The sequence below is a fragment of the Syngnathus scovelli genome, chromosome 17 (assembly GCF_024217435.2).
Source record: "Syngnathus scovelli strain Florida chromosome 17, RoL_Ssco_1.2, whole genome shotgun sequence".
Classification (NCBI taxonomy): domain Eukaryota; kingdom Metazoa; phylum Chordata; class Actinopteri; order Syngnathiformes; family Syngnathidae; genus Syngnathus; species Syngnathus scovelli.
In genome coordinates, this window is record NC_090863.1 from 8,939,073 (window position 1) to 8,958,080 (window position 19,008).

Sequence of the window (19,008 nt, forward strand, 5' to 3'; positions counted from 1 at the left end):
CTTGAAACCCAAGCAAAATGCGGAAGGAAAATTATTCTAAAAGGAAAACATTGCACAGATTTGACTGAGAAAAATGATCCAAAGAAAGCTCTTTGTCAAAATTGAATAAATTCTTCATTTCTAAGTGCTATAAACGACATTTGCGCAAACTCTGTTGCTTCACACCTGTAGGGAGACCCTGCACGGGAGGGAGCACTGAAATCCAAATTCTTCATCACACATTTCTGAGTGTTTTGAACTTTTCAGACGCCTGATGAGAGGTTTCGCCACAATTATGAACTGAGCAGCTGTTGAATTGACTAACAAAAGGAGTAAATAAAAAATGAGTCATTATTATTTACGCCGTTGAGAAGGATTTGCGACTCATCCTTTATCAATGCTACAGAACCACGTGCTGCTTCTCCGAGTCTTGTTAGCCAAAACAAAAAGGTTTCCGTCATCTGATCTAACTGGATCCACGTGGCGTCATACGCTTTCCAGTGAACACACAGCCAGAACGTGCATGGCGTGGAAACGGGAAAGCTCACGGCTGAACATGACAGTTGGATGCGAGCTTGAGCTGTCCGTCTGTTTGCTTACATCATCGCGCTGAGTACTCACTTCTCTCACCGCCATGCAAAACTGGAGAAAAAAAAAACGCTCCGGTCCTCATCACACACGACCCTCCACCCGCCACCTCATGCTTTTGGGATGGATGGATGGATGGATGGATGGATGGATGGATGGATGGATGGACGGACGGACGGACGGACGGATGGACTAAGTGTAGCCCAAAATCATCACTTTACCTGTACAATAAAAATATATGCGTATACACATGTGTACTACTATGAACTTATAGTTTCGGTCAAGAATTACGCATGAAAGCACAACTCGGTTTGGTTGTGATGTAAATAGGACCCCCCCTCCCCCGCACCACCATTAGCACTTGAATGGCATGTTACCTTAAATCGTGTTTACATCGCGACTGCTCTTGAGCACGCTGGCGCCTGTTTGCACAAGCCTGCTGGGCTACAACTAAACCCGCTTGCGTTCATGCTCACGAGACGCGCGCGCGCACCGCACCATGCGCATGACATGCGTAAACTCCCACCGTGCCACTTCAATAGGTGCACCTAAGGACAGATTTTGTTTGGTAAAGAATGGTTTGTCCCTTTGGCATTGGTGCTCCGTTTATGCTTGGTTGTATTATTACTGATGAAACATAAAATATTTTTTTGCTTTTTTTTTTTTTTCATGCAATGGATCTCATCGTCCACACTTTCTTGAGAAGTGCATAAATCACGGCGGTGATGTTCTGACAACATTGTTTTCATCCCTGCGCCAAATTACGTAATCCTCTACCGGTTGCTATATGAACCGCTTGTGTGTGTACGCTTGTGTGTTTGACACTTTTTTTCCAGCTCCAAAGGGGGCGTGGCCCCTGGAGCCTGTGCGTCATTGCGCGTAGGCAGCCCCCACTCCCTCCCTCGCTCGCTTAAAGGAACCCCACTCGCTCCAACCCGGCGGCTGTCAGCACTGGAGTAGCGCGCGCGCAACTGGAACAAGCGGCTCGAGAGAAGTCCCGCTTTATAAAGAGCTAAAATTACGCGACGTCGACGTGGTTTCCTGGGCGGCTAAGAGGACTTTTATAAAGAGTCAAGGACGGCGGGGGTGGAAACTCACTGCACTGAGAACACTTCGTGGCGTTGGAGCCACAGCCACAATTATATCGACAAGTCGAAGCGCACGGATTGCGCACACCAATTTTGGAAGCGATTTGTTGAAACAAGACGACACCAAAAACATGGCTTTATCGGGAGTGATGCTACCCTCTTTTGCCACATTCAGCAACCAAAGGGAGAAAAGCTGGGAAAACGTAAGTTAAACTGAAATGTTCCTCTGCCGCACACAGAGACGTTTAAAAGTTTTACGAAGTAGCAGATACTTCAGCATTCGTTAAAAATATGAGCTATTATACGATCGTCTTCTTGCATGACTTTTCTACATTTATTGCAATCGTGGTTTCTCAATGGCTTGTTTTGATTTTTTCAGAGGTGGAAATCAGAGAATGACAACAAGCTCCCCACCGGCAGCTGCTCCATGCAAGAGATGGTGCACGGCGCGGACAACCTGTTCGCCAAGAAGGACGACGAGGATCTGAGCAACTACTTAGATCTGGATTTTATACTTGACGGAGCCTCAGCCTACGTGGCTCCGGCCGACCCCGGCGCATACGCCGCGACGGACGCAGCGGTGCCCGCAGCCTTCCCCGCGGGAGAGCACCGCTCCCCGCCACCGCCGTACGCTGCCGGCCTGTTGACAGAGCTGCTGCGCGCCGACGCCAGCTACGGAGTGACGCGCAACCCTCAACAAACGCTGCAGGGCAGGTTTTACGCCTCGCACTTCCCGCGCCAGGACATCAAAGTTGAGCCCGCCATGGACAGTTACGGCCCGGTGTTGGGCATGGTGCCCCAAAGCTGCAGCAAAATCAAGCAGGAAGGCAACGTTTCATGCATGATGCCCTTCGAGCAGCCACGTTTGGCCATCTCTCCTCGGGCTGCCAGCAGCAGCATGACACCGCCGCTCAGCCCGGACGAGCAGGCGGCGGCTTCGGACTTTTGCGCGCCTATGAGTTGCTTCGTCAATCACAAATACCAGAATAGCGCCTCCTTCCAGCATCAGCAGCATCACCAGCAGCAGCATCAGCAGCAACAACACATGCACATGGCCTACCACGGCGCGCACCACCCAGCGTTCAGCGTCTATGACGAAGCCATGGGTCTGCAGCAGCCTCCGCCGGGCGCGCAGAGGTCGATGCTCACGCCGCCATCCTCGCCGCTGGATCTGCTCGAGTCCAAGCCCAAGCGGGGGCGCCGCACTTGGCCGCGCAAGCGCACGGCCACGCACACCTGCACCTTCGCCGGATGCGGGAAAACGTATACAAAAAGCTCTCACCTCAAAGCTCACCTGCGAACGCACACAGGTAAGCTCACCTTGCTCGCCCTTTCACGCTGCGTAATTACGCAACGCCGCAACTCGGTCGCACCTCTATCCCAGTGCCGATTAATCATGTTTTCTTTCCCTCTCTTGCCCTGCCAGGTGAGAAGCCGTACCACTGCAGTTGGGAAGGCTGCGGCTGGAAGTTCGCCCGCTCGGATGAGCTAACGCGTCACTTCCGCAAACATACTGGACACCGGCCCTTCCAGTGTCACCTTTGTGAGCGTGCCTTCTCCAGATCTGACCACCTCGCGCTGCACATGAAGAGACACATGTAAAAGGAGCCTTGACAACAACAAGAGACTGTTTTTTTTTTGATGAGATATTTCTTTTTTATTTAAAGTGTTCTCCACATGACCAAAGTCCCCCCCCCCACTTAAATCTATATTATTTTCCAATCATGTAGCTGGTACTACTTTGGTTTTATGAGAGCAGACCTATAAGGGGCTGGCCCTTGTACAGTGTATACTTACAACTGGAATGTCTTTGACACAAAAGTGCCTTTCTATGACTCTGCTACTGTTTAAACAAATAACTCATGGTGACACAACTACCACCACTTAGTAGACAATCACATTGACAGGAGTGAAATACACACATTGTGTATAGACAATGTTTTTCTCCAAAGAAAACTGCCTCCGAGATGAATTGAACAGCTGTCCCAGAGCTGCCCTCCCCGATTCCAGCCCCTTCTGTACACTATCAGGGCTTGACGTCCTGTACATTATTTTGTACTTAAAGTTATATAAAAATGTACATGTATTTTATATTGTCAAATGTGTATTTATTGTAAATATTAAAAAGAACGAAAATATCTCACTGCCTTTGCCTCTTTCACTCCAAATAGCTTCGTTTGGACTCGGAGCTGCAAGCCGTCATGATAGCGGAACTAAAATGGGTTATACATGTTGCCATTGTGTAAGCACTTTAATTTTAAAAATATGAGCACTTGATTTCCACTGGATTGATGTTTTGCAGCTGCAAAAGAGAGACACACACACACACACGCTGCAGCCACTTGCGGGTTTTAGCCTATAAATACAAACACTCCATCCCCTAATTACAGAGGGAGCCCGGAGCCGTCTGGACAAGGAGAGGGGGGTACACGACACGGCAAAAGCCTCATCATCAGGGAGCCCTTCTTCCACTCCGCTCTCTGATGCTTCCCAATTATAGTCACACATCAAAAAGGCCCCTTAATACTACAATTACACAGTACACTGCCAAGTCCGGCTCATGCGACGTCTACGCGGTGCACGGTGTCATTTCAAAGCAGCTTCACAAGCATTAAGTGCACTCGAGCGGGGCACCAATTAGTTTTTGGACAATGACAGAGTTGTCATGATTTTTCTTTTCGCCTTGAAACATCACTACGACACATTGGAAATGAAACAAATCATGTTTGGATTGAAAGCTAGATATTATTGAGCTTGCAATTAAGAAGTCATACACACACAAAAAAATGAGACATTTTACATGAAGCATTTCACATTAGGTAGCTTTTTGGACAACCCAAAGTAGAGGTTCTCAAAATCTGTGCACTGCACTGACAAAGACTTCTGAAATGTGTTATGGTAACACAACATTGATGAAAATCATAACACTGAACATTGTATGCTGATACTTGGCTAAGCTCGACTTACCTGAGGCCTAGCCAGCTATTTCACGAGAACATCAGCGAAGCTAACGTCATCAGAGTCACGTAACTTTTCAATGACTGCAATGGCCTGCTTCTTAAATAGTACTTGTCATAAAGTGGCGGTCATTCTCGCATGGTACATTTTTTTCTGAGACTTTTTGAAATAAAGTTTAAAGTCCACACATCAATCATATGTTATTGTGGTTGCAGTACATGACTAGTCATTGACTAAATATCGTGTCTCTTGTAGAACATGAAAAGGAGAAGGCCACTCACTCACTCAGTTGTTTTGCATGTCAGTGTCTGTCATCCATTCCGAGATGTACCAGCTGGCTTGGAGTCGTAGTACTCTACAATTCCGAAAAAAGACAATCTTCAATTTAAAAAGAAGGAAGTGCTCACAGTGTCGATTCAAATGCATCACTCTCATTTCTCTTTTTAGTTTTGTTCCAATATAGTTGTGCCATTTTTTTTCTCCAAAATTGCCAAAGGGTTAGAAGACTAACAAAATAAATCCCCTAACAATATTTATGAACAAACACTGCAGTCAAATTAACCAGTATACCAATGCTAGCGTTAGCCAAAAACATTTAACACATTATTGTGTTCCCCAAGAATAATACAGCATTTTAATGCGATTAATCTGACACAATTACTCAAAATACACACACAAGAAGTGAAAACAGAGCGCACAGCTCTAAAATTAGCAAGCAGAAAGACTGAAGCTAATGCTATGAAAACGAGTGCATAGACAAAGTGAAACACATTTTATTATTTTTGTGTCAACTCAAGCTTACCGTTTTACTGTGTGAATTGAACCACCAATGAAACACCCTTTCGGGCGAATCTTTCTCTATACTGACAAAAGATTTCTGAAACACTCATCTTGAACAAGCAGGACTTTGCTCACAGATGTTACAACATTGCTTGAGAAATGAAATTTGACCAGGTTCTGATGCTGGAGTTGTGTGGATTAATACATTCAACAACAGAACATTTTGATGTCTCCACTTCGGCATCCTTGAATTGTTTGCGCCAAAAAATAAAGTCTCTCTGAGTAATAAAGATGGCGGATTTGTGAAATTGTTTGGCCACACCCATTACCTTTAGTAGTCCCGCCCAACGGATGTGACGTAATAGATACAAATACGTGATAGAAAACTGAACGGAGTATCAATTAACCCCCAAACAGATAATAAAAGTATCTCTGCAGGACCTGGATGGATAGATTACACTTTTCTACAATCTTGGAGACTCCAAATACACAATAAAATGACTATCAAAGCAAAAAAAAGGGATTTTCCATCATAAGTCTCCCAAAAATTCACTCAAGATCAATGTTAAATAGCAGATTTATTTTTGTTATTAAGGAGACAAAGTGACCTTCTTCCAACATTAAATAAAATTCAGTTATCACATACACATATGTTAATAAGTCCAAGAATAAACTTGTGCCGAATTGATTTAAGAATTTCAGAGCCATCACTTTTAGCCTGAGATGGGGGGACTAAGATTTCAAATTAATATGAACAGAAGATAGAGGTTAAAGTGATGAAAATCGGTGTAACAGTGCCAGTGGTTTTACACATTATACAGAGGCAATGGATTTTTTTTTTTTTTTTTAATATGCTGTACTTATAAAAATGAAGACAAGTAAACTAACACAATCGCTACCGCTTTGGATTTAAGGTGTTGAATAACAGATGCATTGTATTGCAACGAAATTAAACGAGAGGATCTAGGGTTGTTTAAATGGAATTAAAAAATGTTGATTTAGTGCATTTCACACCCATTCATATCATTCCTTATAAATACAACAAAACAGTTTTTGGTTTTTTGAAAGAGGTTAAGTTTCTGTGCAGGCTTTGGAATAAGGCAGCGTCAAGTACCCATCTGCTTCGTGTTTTCCCTAAATCGCTACGTTGTCTCCAGATGAAGCCACACTTGACTTCAAGAGGATCCATCCCCGGCCATGATTATAGTTGCCTTGTCGTTTGGGAGCAATGAACATAGATTACATGCTAAATGTGGAGTCATTTGAGGCCAGCGCATGGCGGGGGCGTCACTGGGCTCGTGCGCAGGAGGGGGGCTTTCGGTAGTGCGGTCGGTGTCAGTGCAAACGTCTGCAAGAGAGGGGGGGGGGGGCTTGCGGGTGGGCCCCGTCAGGAGCCGGGCGCGTCAGCCCGGCTGAGCGCGATGGCCAGCTCTAGGTCCTGTTGCTCCTGGAGCCGCAGTCTCCGCAGCCGGTCGCACTCCTCGCGCTCGCTCTCCCGCTTGGCCCACTCCACTTGCTGGCTTTCACTTCCAAGCTACAGGAGCCAAACAACGAGAGGTTAGCCGCAGAAACGAAGCACAGGCTGACCCGGGGACAGGACCGAACGCTGGGCGCAAATTTGGCAGAGGGAGGGGAAAAAAAAAAGTCATCTAAAACACGGCAGTCGTTTTTTAACAGAATTAGAGAATGTTCAGATTGATGATATAGCAAAAAGCAAAGAGATACAACTGATAAAAGCACACCAGATGTTGCCCCGTGTGCAGGACATGCAAACTGCAGAACATTTGCCTTGAACAGGTCATAATCATGCAAAAGCTTGGAGGCAGACCTGCTGACTGACCTTACCTGGTCATCTTCACATTCGGGCAAGAAAAATAAAAAAATAAAAAAGCAGAAGACCTTCCACGTATAAAATTGTTTTTGAATGCACACCCTCACTAAATGGCAATCAAACTGCATATTTTTCAGTGAAGGCCCTTCCTTTGCTTTTGTGTTCATAAATGCTTTTGGCAGCTCATTTGAAAATGCATCATATATATATATATATATGAATGAATGAATAAATCAATCAATAAATCCTCTTGATTGATGTTCCTTCTATGAGTGAATTAAACTCCCGAAACATAAAAACTTGGTGGAATTATAGACCGGACAGGATGGGCGCAACAAGGTGTCCAGCTCAGTCATGCAGGCGTAAATGAGACACGGCAAAGTCATGCGCAGTGCCGAAGATGGTTAACGACTCCATGCAGCCATCACAATGGCAACGTTGCTCCTTGGGCTCATGCAAAAAAAAAAAAGCCTAGCACAAACTTACGAAGGCAGGACCATCTTTGGGAGCTCTACCCGAGCCTGCCGGAGCAAAAGAGAGGACACTTGACTCTCCGCTCAGGGCGGTACTTTAAATCCAGATGTGCAATACTGTGTTACACAATTCTGACAGGAAGCAAAATGTGGCTGGCTGACAGTACACACACATACACACACACACACACACACACACAAAAAGAAGAGTCAGCGAGGGTTCAAATGAAAAGTAAATCGAGTGGCTGAATTGCAACATTCTGACAATCTGCATCTAAGAAAGTGTCTAAAAAAGTAAATAAAAATAAAGGCGGGCTAATGAAGAAACGCTAAAGCCTCCATCCATCCTTTATAGAGAAAAACAATAAATAGATTTTATATGATTTTTTTTTCCCACAGTGCAACTAAATTAATTGAATTGATTGACATGATTTCAAATATTTCAGATTTGAATGGACTGCATTTGACTTTAAGATTGCACTGTATTTATTATTAGTGCCCTACTATAATTTCTCATCACCCACGGCTTTTGAGGTCCTCACTTCCCCATCGCGTATGAGGCCACACACACCTCTGCCACTCTGCGTGATCGAGCAAAGGGGAACAGCAACTTTCTCACGCCACCGCTTCTGCTTAAGAGCACAAGTGCAAGGTCACAGGAAGTGGCACTTTTTTTTTTAGGGTGGGTATGCCCTCCTGGCACATAGCTGCACTCGATGAACCGTCAAAATGAAGGCCTCGAGAGAGGCGTGCCATGAGCTACCAAAAAGAGTGTGTTTGGATGGAACCACTGCTTGCGTGCTCGTGAGTTCTGCTCAGACTCACACCGACCTTGCTTACCGTAGGGCGGGGCAGGCCGGTTAGGCGCGCTTTTCTTTGATGGCAGAACAGGATTATCAGACTTCTGTTAACACACACACACATACAAAAATCAACAACCGTCACTCAACAAGCAGCCTCTGGCATGGAATTAACAGACAGTGTTCATACATGTGGTTGAGGCTGAAGAGAAATGAACCGGTGTGATGAGAGATCAGAGTTGAAATGAAAACTAATTACTGAAAAAAATTACTTTAACAGATACTGTGTCGCGATTAGGCACTGGGCACAAATAAATACCTTCACATCAAAAGACGCCACCATTTTGTTGCCCACATTTATACAATGTTACACTACAGTTACACTCATGGACAAAATTGGCTTTTTCTACCAACACAGTGGCCAAAGAAGTAACAAAATAAATAGACAATTTTATTTTCCATGCTTTTGATGTAGTTTAGATTTACAGAAAGGGTTTGTGTTGTTTATTTGGGTGTGCTGGTTGATGTTGTTCAATGATAAAATTAAGATTAAAAAAAAAAAAATGTGTCTGTCAGACTATAAAATGCAAATCCATGAAAGTGTTTGACGCTCACCTGGGACAACTGGTTAAAATCTGGAAATCCAGCATTGCTCCTGCCTCCAAAGAGGTGGTTAGGCATCCGGACCGACTCTGCAAAAAGAGCATAGTGAGACACTTGTGGAAAAAAAAAATCTCCCAAGTTGCAACAAAATTCACTTACAGACCACATGCTTTAAAATTACACTTTATTCCACTGAGGAACCGTGTGCTATTTTTAGAGTGCTGCTAAAGGTTCCATGACATTTGCCCAAATCTTAAAAAGCAGAGGGGGGTTCTGTTTAACCTGACGTATGCCTCTGATTAGCTAATTAAAGGCGTCAGTTGGAGCACTGTTGAAGCAGAACTGTGCCCGGCTTGTTTTGAAGCTTTGTGGTATGGTGCTTAATGAAAAAGAGAGGACGGGGTTGGTTGGGGGGGGGGGCAGATGGTCACAGTGAAAAAACAAAACATTGTAAATGAATGTTTGCTGTGCATAAGCAACCACAAGAGGGCCTATTCAGACTCGTGTTTGCTTTTTGGCACAGTAAGCCCACGCAGGTCCACAGTTGCTTCTGTGTTCGTCTGATGACGGGCAACGCGCCGGTCAGCGTCATAGCGTCCCCCTTTTACCCCCGTCGCCGACTTGAAACAACTTCCACACTCAATAAAGAAGGTGAAGTGCAGCAAGTGTTAAGGTGGGGATGGGGGGGGGTGTCCTGTCGAGCTCCCGTTTTTCCAGGGTAGGTGGGCGAGTGAGGGGGTATTTTTAGTTTTCCCGTAGTTAAATGAGTAAGCCTTCCCCTCATCTAAAAATAGTCTCAAATCACAGGAGCGGGTAAATCGGTGGCGAGTAAAAACATATTTCTGACATAGCACCCAAGAGGAGTGTCGCACAATGAGCCTTTACATGAATAAGACGTTTAGGAAAAAAATAGTGAAAATTATTTCTACGTATGGGGGGGGAAAAAATACTGCTTTCACCAAGCAGAGCTTGTCCAACGTTTCCAGTCGCTTCCCTAACAGGGACTATTGATGAGACGCTTGGATACAGTTAAGACAAAATGTGCATCGCTAGATGGTTCTGTGTGACGCCGGTACCTGAATGCTTCGTTTTCGGGCTGTGCGATGAGAAGCCGAGACGTGCGCGGACGGAGCCGGGCTGAGAGGAACAAAGCAAAAAGTTGAGTGAAGGCGCTCAAAGCCGGTGCAATGTCGCTAATTTCTCCAACGTCACCTTGACTGGCGGCTTGGGTTTTTCTGCAATGGTGTCAGAGGCCGCAAACAGATTGGAGCCGCCCGCCCCGCTAAATAGATCGCTGGCCGAGCTACCCTTAAAAGGATCGCTTTCCCTGAAAGGATCTACAAGGACACAAACAGCTTGTGAGGGTGCAAAAAAGCTTGCAATTGACTCTTCTCTCATTCTGCAAAAGGACCATTGAAGGGGTCGGATTTGAAGGGATCCTCCGTCTGGAAGGGGTCTGCTGGAGCGCCCTTAGCAGTGTTGAACATGGCTAGCCTTGATTTGAACGAGTCATCCTGAAGGGGGCGGGGACAAACAATCATACAGATTCGATAGCCCAACGACATACGTATACAGTAGGCTCCCCACCGCCGCACTCCCGAAGACGCCGTTCTCCTTTACGGCAAACAAGTGGTCGGCGTCTGCTGTGGTGTTCCCCCCGGCGAGATCTCGCAGGGCGCTGTTGTACTGCTCGATGGTCTTGGTGAACTCCTTTTGGTTCTCCTGGATCAACAACAACTTGCTGCGAGCCTGAAAGCATTGCAGGAAAAACATACAAGGTTGTTATTGTACCCGCGGAGCTGCTGGAGTAGTAAAGAGTTGAGCCCGTCCTTTCTTCTTTTACTCGTGAGAACCTTTCTTGAGAGCTGAAGTGAACATTTTCACCTCTTTGTAAATGTGTTTTGTCTGAGGTCCACTCTCACCTGACTGATCTCTTCCTGGGTGGTCTTGAGAGACTTGACAATGCTGTCCAGTTGGACGCGGCCGGTGAGGAGGCTCTGCTCCAGCTGCGCCTCCTCGTCCGCCAGGCGGCTCAGTTCCGTCTTGGTGCGGCCGACCTCTTTCTCCTGGCTCCGGAGGTCACTCTCCTGTGAGCGAATTTGACTTTGCAGGGTGGAGATCTGCAAGGGGACGGAGAGGATTTGTTATATTGCGACGACTTTTTAATTGAAATTAGAGAGAAAGAGAAGAAAAAAAAAAAAAAGCTAACCGTCTGCGACTCTTCCTGACACTTCTGCTTGACGTCGTTGAGCAACCCATCCAGCTTAGAGCGCTGCTGGTCCATCTCATCCAGACGCTTCTGGGCGTTGTGCTTCTGGGACTCAATGTCCTGCAAACTGCTGCTCTCCCTCTCCAGGTCATGCTGCATGTTCTAAATACCAAACAATATTTGCACAGTAAATTTAGACATGTTCTGGCACACATTTTAATCTCTCAAGCATATTTTTTTGAGGCGCTCCTTCTTACTTGAACAGCATGATTTTGCCTTTGGATGGTTTCCTCCTTTTCTTTGAGTTCATGTTCCAGGATTAACTTCTCTCTATAAGGGAACCATGTGAGACATTTCAAATTGTGATTTTTTTGAAAAGACCACGAGGCCAATGAACACACCACTAGCTACCCATGTACTGTTGCACCTCTAACAAAATAATGATGAATTAAAAAAAAAGTTAACTTAAGACCTGAAAACAGAGCATCACAATCTTTATAAAAAGCACAATTTTTTAAACAGCTCTTGTATTGCGCAAGTTGTGGCCAGCGAATATAGATTCATGTGCAAGAGTGTTGCACTGTTGTGTTAGGCAACAAGCTGGATGTGATTTAAAGTATGTTGAAAAAAATTGGCTGATTTGACTTTCTAATGAAGACTGCTGCTGGACACTGCTTTGCTTGGCAGCGCCTTGCTTATGAAACAGCTGATAGCAGCAGCAGCAGCACGGCTCGCAAATGTTGATATAATAAAAAATAAATACAAGTTGTCGTTTCACAGAGCTCATATCCCGTGGTTTTTTTTTTCTTCTTCAAAAGGAAGAGAAACAAATCTCTCCTCAGCCGCTTCGAGGGGCTCACCTCTGCAGCTGACTTATTTCCTGACTGAGGTCATCCAGCTCTTTGATGCCCGTCAGCTCTACAGGCGCTAAGGAGGTGAAGTCCTGTGGTGAGGTGGAAAGTCAGGGAAAAAAAAAAATGAAGTGAGAAAAAGAAATGTTGGAAGAGGGCAGAAAACAGGTAATGAATTAGGGATCGGGATCTGTGAAGGAGCTCTCAGCTTATGTGTGCAGAAGAACAAAAGGCAGGAAGGAAATGCATCTTGTGCGTCCTGAACAGCCGCACAATGCATGAAAAGCCGTCTGGCGAGACGACACAAAAGATTGCACCGTTTTGAATTATGATCTCATGCCAAATGCAGCTCGAGGAAGTTTGATGGGGATCATGGTGCAAGTTTTTGTTTGTTAGCCAAATATGAATAAGTTGTGTACTCTTAGGAGTAGTACAAGTACAGAAAGGAGGTGGACACGTTGAAAACAACAACGCTCGTGTAGAATATCTGGATGGAGCAATAGCACCCTCTGGTGGTAAATTAGCAAACACTCACTGTGAGCGCATGAGTGAGTGCAGCAGAATAAAACTCAGCAAAGCTCTGTCAAACAGGAGGGAATATAGTAAAAAACTAAATAAAAGGTTATTTATATCAAGACTTACGGGAGGCGTACTTGTCGTCCGCTCTGAGGGGGGAATCATGTCCGGCGTCAGATTGGTTGGCGGGTCGATGCCTTTGGTGATCTTCTGCTGAATCAAATGCATGGCCAGGCAGAACTGCTCCTGGCTCAGCTTGCCCGTCTGTTTGGTGTCGGCCAGGCCCCTGCGCACGAGACGCATCATCAGTCATCGGAGGGAAACCACAGTGCATTCACATCATATTCCTTCACAAATGGGCTTCAATAGAAAAAAAGAGAGCACTTTCAACTTTAAGATTTTAATATTCTGTAACAGTTACCAAGTCAAACGCACAAAAGCATTTACCGCCACCTACAGGGTTGGAGAGTAACAATCAGAGCTTTCATTTATTTTTGCTCTTTGGGGAACACCAGCGAGCAGAAAGAGAGTCACGGTCTCACCAGATTTGGGCCAGCATGGTCTGGGAGAGGGTGGAGTGCATGAAGATCTCGATGACTTCCGTTCCGTCGACCAGTCCGTCATGATCTGTGTCGGTTTTCTTGAAGATGTCGATGTATCGCTCCCTGTCAGCCACCGGCACCACCCATGGCTGCTCCGGCTGGAATTTAGCAAAGCAAATACTACAATTATTACTATTTCGATGAGGATTATTATACGACGCCTAAAAGTGATTAAAATACAGGATCAGAAAATATACTTTTATAAATACTTGGACACAAATAGTTAAGTCTCTAAAGTCCCAATCCACCCATCACGCCCTCACACAGAGCTCCTCCACCCATGACTTGACAGCTCCGCTGTCTACATTTGGAATTAAAAATGCAGGCCATATGACTGTTACAGATTTGTTTGCCCAACTAAAGATAACACTGACAGTCATTGTTTAACAAAACAAAATTTGAATACAAGAAAGAGGTGGAAAAACCGTGATCTGCCGGTCTGGCCAAACCTGTTTGTCAAATTGTCACGAGTGCGAGAGTCCTGAAGCAATAACAAGGAAAAGAGTAAGCGGCAGCTGAGGACAATGTGGCGGAACCAGTCGAGCCACTTGATTAGCAACTGAATAGAATTCTGAAATGTCAATTTTGATACTCAAGCTACCATTTTGATCACAAATAATAAGTCCACATATATTCATTTGTACAACACTTACCGGTACTCCCCCCCCCACAGACAATAAAATGACAGTGACGCAAACCCATGCACGCAAGCTATTTAACCGTTTGGTGTAACATAGCTTTGTGTGAAGTAATGATTGACAATGACTTGAGTTGATATATTTGTGGAAGTATTTTTGGTTGGTTGGTTTCACACCTGATGGGTGGACAAGCACACCAGTGAGCCAGTGACAGCCCATGAAAGAGAACACGACGTACCTGTTTGCTGGCTTTAGAGGAGTGTAGCGGGGTTAACTTGGCCATTGGCCTGGTGAAGGGAGAGGCGCTGGCGAGGGGAGAGGCGCCGGCGAGGGGAGAGGCGCCAGCGAGGGGAGAGATGCTTCTCGTGCTGTCCTTGAGAGCAAAAGACGCGGACCTGGAGGGCAGCACGGCCACAGCGCCGGGTATCGTGCCTGCCACCTTTTTCCTTTTGGAGGGTGGGATGAGGGATGCAGGCAGGACGGCCGGTACCGGCTCCTTTTCCATGGCTCGGTACACAAGATGCATGACCTAAAAGGTCATGTTAGCAAAGTTAGGAATAGGAAATATGCATTTTTGTTTTCAATTACAAGTGGGGAAGTTACCACAATGAATTCCTCTTTGTCCAAGTAGCCATCTTTGTCTGCATCGCCCAGATCCCAAATCTGCATGATGACAAAAGTACTTGGTTAACTTGTTGCTTTAGACCTGGGGTCACTGATGTGGTGCCCCCCAAGGAACACGAGTGCAGGCAACAGGGCTTTTCCATTCAATTTTAGGAGTCGTCATTTTAAGTAGGTAACATCACCTTCCCCAACAAATCCAGAGGTAGTTTGGAGTTGATCAAGACGGGCTTGACTTTATCACCGGAGAGGAGGCCATTCATGGGGATCAGACTCTCGAAAATACCCTCGAATTTCCCTTTTTCGTCTGGCTGCAAATCAAAACAGCGTGATAGGGTCACATATTGGGGAATGTTAAATTTAAAAACTCACCCTTATGGCCCAATGCGAGTCTGGCGCTGGAGTGCTTGATAATGGGCTGCTCGTGTCTCGCTGAGGGAAATTAATAACAGCAAGTTCCGTAACATTATGGAGAGGGAGGGGCGAGAGAGAGGGGTAATGTTAAGTACAACCACTGGCCACAAATTTAGGCAAGTTTTGAAAATGTTCAAAATATCTTTGCAACGACAGAAACTGTTTGCCAATGTCTGACAAACATTTTTGTAAGCTTGAATAAACCCTGACAGAAAACAACAACAATCGCTAAGGAGTGGACATCTTTTTTTTTTTTTTTTTTGCTACTCACAAATTTAGGAGGTGGCACCGTTTGGCTGAGGTTGCTGATGCTAATGTCATGCCCTGCCTGCGCCGAGGCGACCAGTCTCAAGGCGATGAAGAAACCCTGAAGGAGAAGAAATGGTGGGAGAAAAAGAACAATCCAGTGACTGGCGCGCACGTCAGCATACACAATGACATCACATTTTGCACATAAAGTCTGTGCATTACCCGCTTGTCCAAATAGCCTTTTCGCTCCGAATCAGCCAAATCCCATATCTGAACGAGATACGGAATGTGTTATTGTGTGTTATTACCCCTAGCAAATACATGTATGTTAAAGTATATAAAGGATATCAAACCTTTCCGAGTGTGATGTCTGACAGCCCCGACTTTTTCAGGAATTGAGCTGCATCCCCAGATGATATCTTGCCACTGATCAATGGATCCAACTACAAAATGAAGAACTCATGATGAGTTTGTTGCGCACAGAAACTTTTTTTGTTGTTTTTTTTAAGAGAGTCATGGTAGTTTAATACCTACCTGTCTGTAGTAGCTCTCGTAGGCTGGGTTGCCACTCGATAACTGGAGGGAAGCACAAGAAAGTCGATAAAAAGGGAGTTAAGCTTATTACATTCAGCGGCTATTGCGTTTCTGTTCTGAACGTCGAAGTTGAGCGGCTATACGCAGCGACAAAACCAGCTAACAACTTGATTTAGACGAGAAAAGCAACATAAACATGTCGCATTACAGTGCTGTGTGTCGAGTTTGTTGTGGTGTCAAGGTGGCGGACGACAAATTTGATAAAACGACTTTTTCGAAGCTGGTTGTTAAGTTGTTACCTGGCTGAGAGTCATGAGCGCCGCCATGTTTCCTGGTATCTCGGGAGCGCGCGTCCACCCACCCATTCAGTGCGCGGGCACGAACGGCTCGTAAACTTGGTCCCACTTGCGTAACATTGGCAATTTTCTAAAAATGCATATTATTTCTACATTATCATTTTAATAAATCGTGTTTCTGTACGGTTTAACGTGACTGGACTTTTGTAAAACGGACACCGATTAGTGTTTCTGCTTGAACACGATTGGATATTGTCAACCAGTGGGCGGAGTTCACAAAAGCACACGCGGAAATGACACGTAAAGAAATTATATTTCTCCGTGGTTGTGTTGAGGTCAAATGGCGTTAAATTCTCGACTGTGGGAGCTACATAAATGTCCTTTAGTCCTAAAAGTGAAGTTCCCTGACCTGGAATCGAATCCTCGCGCGGCGGTGGGGCCCACCGCGGAAAGTGGAAGCGCCCGAACCATCGCGATAAACAATTGTCTCGCGAGAGGCATCTCGTCTGGTAGACGACCGGATTCGAATCCCGACCGAAATGTAAACAAATGTCACTTGTGTGCCTAAATTGTTCAAATGGCATGCACAAACCTCACCAATAAAACTGATTCTGCTGAAGCTTTCAAAATTCAGCCTAACATGGGAGGGGCGTGGTGTTTTGTAATCAGATTACATTTGTGGGAGAGCCAGTGACTCGCCACTAGGGGGCGTACAAACATCTTTCACCTGTATTGTAGATCTTTGAGGGTCGACCCTCCCTTTTCTTCAGGTCACTCCCTATGATGCACACCTAGGGAAAAAAATAGTGGTACAAAGAAAGACTCACATCACCAAAACATCTGACTCATTACTCGAGTTTTTCTCCCATGGAATTTTGAAATCCTGGATTTGAATTGATTTTTCCTCGCCCTTTTGTATTAGTATTTTTGCTCTTGATTTCAAACATGGCCAATTCTGGAATACAACTTCTTGGCTTCTCACTAGCCTTTCTGGGCTTCATTGGCGCCATCGCATCCACCATCATGGTGGAATGGAAGGCTTCATCGTACGCTGGAGACAACATTGTTACAGCTCAGGCACTTTATGAAGGCCTTTGGAAGTCATGTGCAGCACAGAGCACGGGCCAAGTTCAGTGCAAAGTGTATGATTCACTTCTCCAACTACCAGGTGAGGTTCCATTGCATTACTTAGATTTGTATTTTCATTCTTTCGATTTTCCTTTCACAAATATAGGTCAACTAAACCACCTTAAAAAGAGCAGAGTATTAGAATTTGTCTCACTTCGGAATGATCATTTTTGTTTGAAGATGATTCAATTAAAGATTCAAAGATCATTCCAACCTTCCTTGAGGCGACAAAAAAGGTGCAGCGGGCGTGCATGCAGAGACATGTCAGTCAAATACCAAGCACTGGCTCTTCAAAAAGCCTGAGAAGTGGGTGGGGAAGAGGAACACAGTGAATAATAGGGGTTTGAAGATGGAAGAAACTTCCTTATGACATCATCTTTCCGACCCTGCGATAAAATCTGTGATAGCGGGATGATGTTGGAAAAAACATGTTTTTTTTTTTAAGAGGCAAAGTTTTTACTATATCAGCCTTATTGGGAGTAGAATGTATATTTGGATGATTCGCTAATCACATTAGCGACAGAATTAAGTGCTTTCACAAATGTTGCCTAAGAAACAAGCTACTGTGTGTTTGTCTCCCCAGGCATTGTTTTGGGCACACGAGGACTGATGTTGGCATCCATCTTTATCTGCTTGATTGCCCTCTTGGTGGCAATGATGGGCATGAAGTGCACCACATGTTTGGCAGACCAGCCGGAGCAGAAAAACAAAGTGGCTTTAAGTAGCGGAATCATCCTGATTATAGCGGGTGATTTGTTTTAAACTCATGCTTTTCAGTGGTGGGTGGGGCCTAAGTCATTATAAGTACTTTGTGGTGGGGTTTTTTTCTTTTACACTTCACAATTATGGTACTTTTAATTCACCATTTATTAGTTGTTAAATACATTTACGGTTCGTTGTTATTAGGATAGCAGTCATCACGAGACCTAAATAGATGGAAGTAAAGCAGACAATATTTACAGCAATGATTCAACAGATTTAAGAAAGAAATTCAGAGATGGGCTATTCCCCGTCCATTATATGATTGAAAAATGGTATAATGCAAAGCTTAAATGAGCTTACATTATTATTACCTCCTGCTTTAAGGTCTGCTTGCTCTGGTGGGAACATCTTGGTACGGCCACAGAATAGCCCAGGAATTTTACAACCCGTTCACACCGACCAATTCCAGGTGAGCTCGCTGGAATTCACAATGATGCTTTTATGCAGCTGCGATGTTAAACGTATGTGATGTCATGGCAGGTATGAATTTGGAAGTGCCCTGTATGTGGGATGGGGAGCTGCAAGCCTCATCATGATCGGGGGAGGCTTCCTGTGCTGCAACTGCTCCAAAAACGACTCGGGCAAAGGTTCAGGCTATCCACGAACAAACCCGGCCAGCAACTCGGGCAAAGACTACGTGTAGATTGGCTTTCTAAGCGGAATAAACGGGCCATTGTAGGTTGTTATGTAGATTTATTGTGCAAGATGTATTTGTTACACAGTCTGTTCATTTGTGGTACCTTTCTTTTTATTTTAAATAGGACAGCCCGAACATAAGCATCATTTTTATATTCATAGTCATGTACACTGGCGACAACTAACTGGATGAGTTTACATCAATAAAGCAATATTTGCTATAGATCATTTGTAGTTACAATAAATCACATATCTTTGTCCAGCAATCTATGACAGACAGAACTATTATATACTCTTCCGCTAGGTGGCAGAAGACACAATTAACATGAGGATTTACTGATTATTTATTTCGTGTATGGGACGGCAAATCCAACCATGAGAATTAACTGGGATCAAAGATGTCAATTACTATTTGTATTTATTATCACCCTCAATGGTAAATGTATGAACGC

General features: G+C 44.8%; 3 protein-coding genes across 6 annotated transcripts; 2 read left to right on the forward strand and 1 right to left on the reverse strand.

Moving 5' to 3' along the window:
- The first annotated feature begins 1,488 nt into the window (after positions 1-1,488).
- klf2b (Kruppel like factor 2b) lies at positions 1,489-3,793 on the forward strand. Its single transcript, XM_049747849.2, has 3 exons — positions 1,489-1,858; positions 2,035-2,965; positions 3,082-3,793. The coding sequence occupies exons 1-3, from the start codon at positions 1,787-1,789 to the stop codon at positions 3,255-3,257; spliced, it is 1,179 nt and encodes a 392-aa protein (XP_049603806.1). The 5' UTR covers positions 1,489-1,786; the 3' UTR covers positions 3,258-3,793.
- Positions 3,794-5,952: 2,159 nt separating this feature from the next.
- Positions 5,953-16,263, reverse strand: LOC125985140 (epidermal growth factor receptor substrate 15-like 1). Of its 4 annotated transcripts, none has more exons than XM_049747731.2 (23): positions 16,034-16,263; positions 15,735-15,776; positions 15,554-15,643; positions 15,423-15,470; positions 15,223-15,318; positions 14,910-14,969; positions 14,723-14,848; positions 14,520-14,579; positions 14,155-14,445; positions 13,219-13,376; positions 12,803-12,962; positions 12,170-12,252; positions 11,567-11,639; positions 11,310-11,471; positions 11,023-11,220; positions 10,688-10,849; positions 10,512-10,614; positions 10,313-10,437; positions 10,177-10,237; positions 9,113-9,189; positions 8,538-8,601; positions 7,711-7,745; positions 5,953-6,927 (listed from the first exon to the last, which is right to left on the reverse strand). In XM_049747731.2, exons 1-23 carry the CDS (start codon positions 16,097-16,099, stop codon positions 6,781-6,783), a joined length of 2,487 nt encoding a protein of 828 aa, XP_049603688.1. In that variant the 5' UTR covers positions 16,100-16,263; the 3' UTR covers positions 5,953-6,780. The 4 variants fall into 4 exon arrangements, 3 of the variants coding, with proteins under 3 accessions (XP_049603688.1, XP_049603690.1, XP_049603689.1); XR_007487232.2 differs by having other exon boundaries at positions 6,805-6,927; positions 7,711-7,854; positions 16,034-16,262; XM_049747733.2 differs by lacking the exon at positions 7,711-7,745 and having other exon boundaries at positions 6,778-6,927; positions 16,034-16,262.
- A 533-nt stretch (positions 16,264-16,796) lies between these two features.
- cldn1 (claudin 1) lies at positions 16,797-18,779 on the forward strand. The gene is made up of 4 exons (XM_049747934.1): positions 16,797-17,198; positions 17,742-17,906; positions 18,245-18,329; positions 18,401-18,779. The coding sequence occupies exons 1-4, from the start codon at positions 16,976-16,978 to the stop codon at positions 18,561-18,563; spliced, it is 636 nt and encodes a 211-aa protein (XP_049603891.1). The 5' UTR covers positions 16,797-16,975; the 3' UTR covers positions 18,564-18,779.
- Positions 18,780-19,008: the final 229 nt, after the last annotated feature.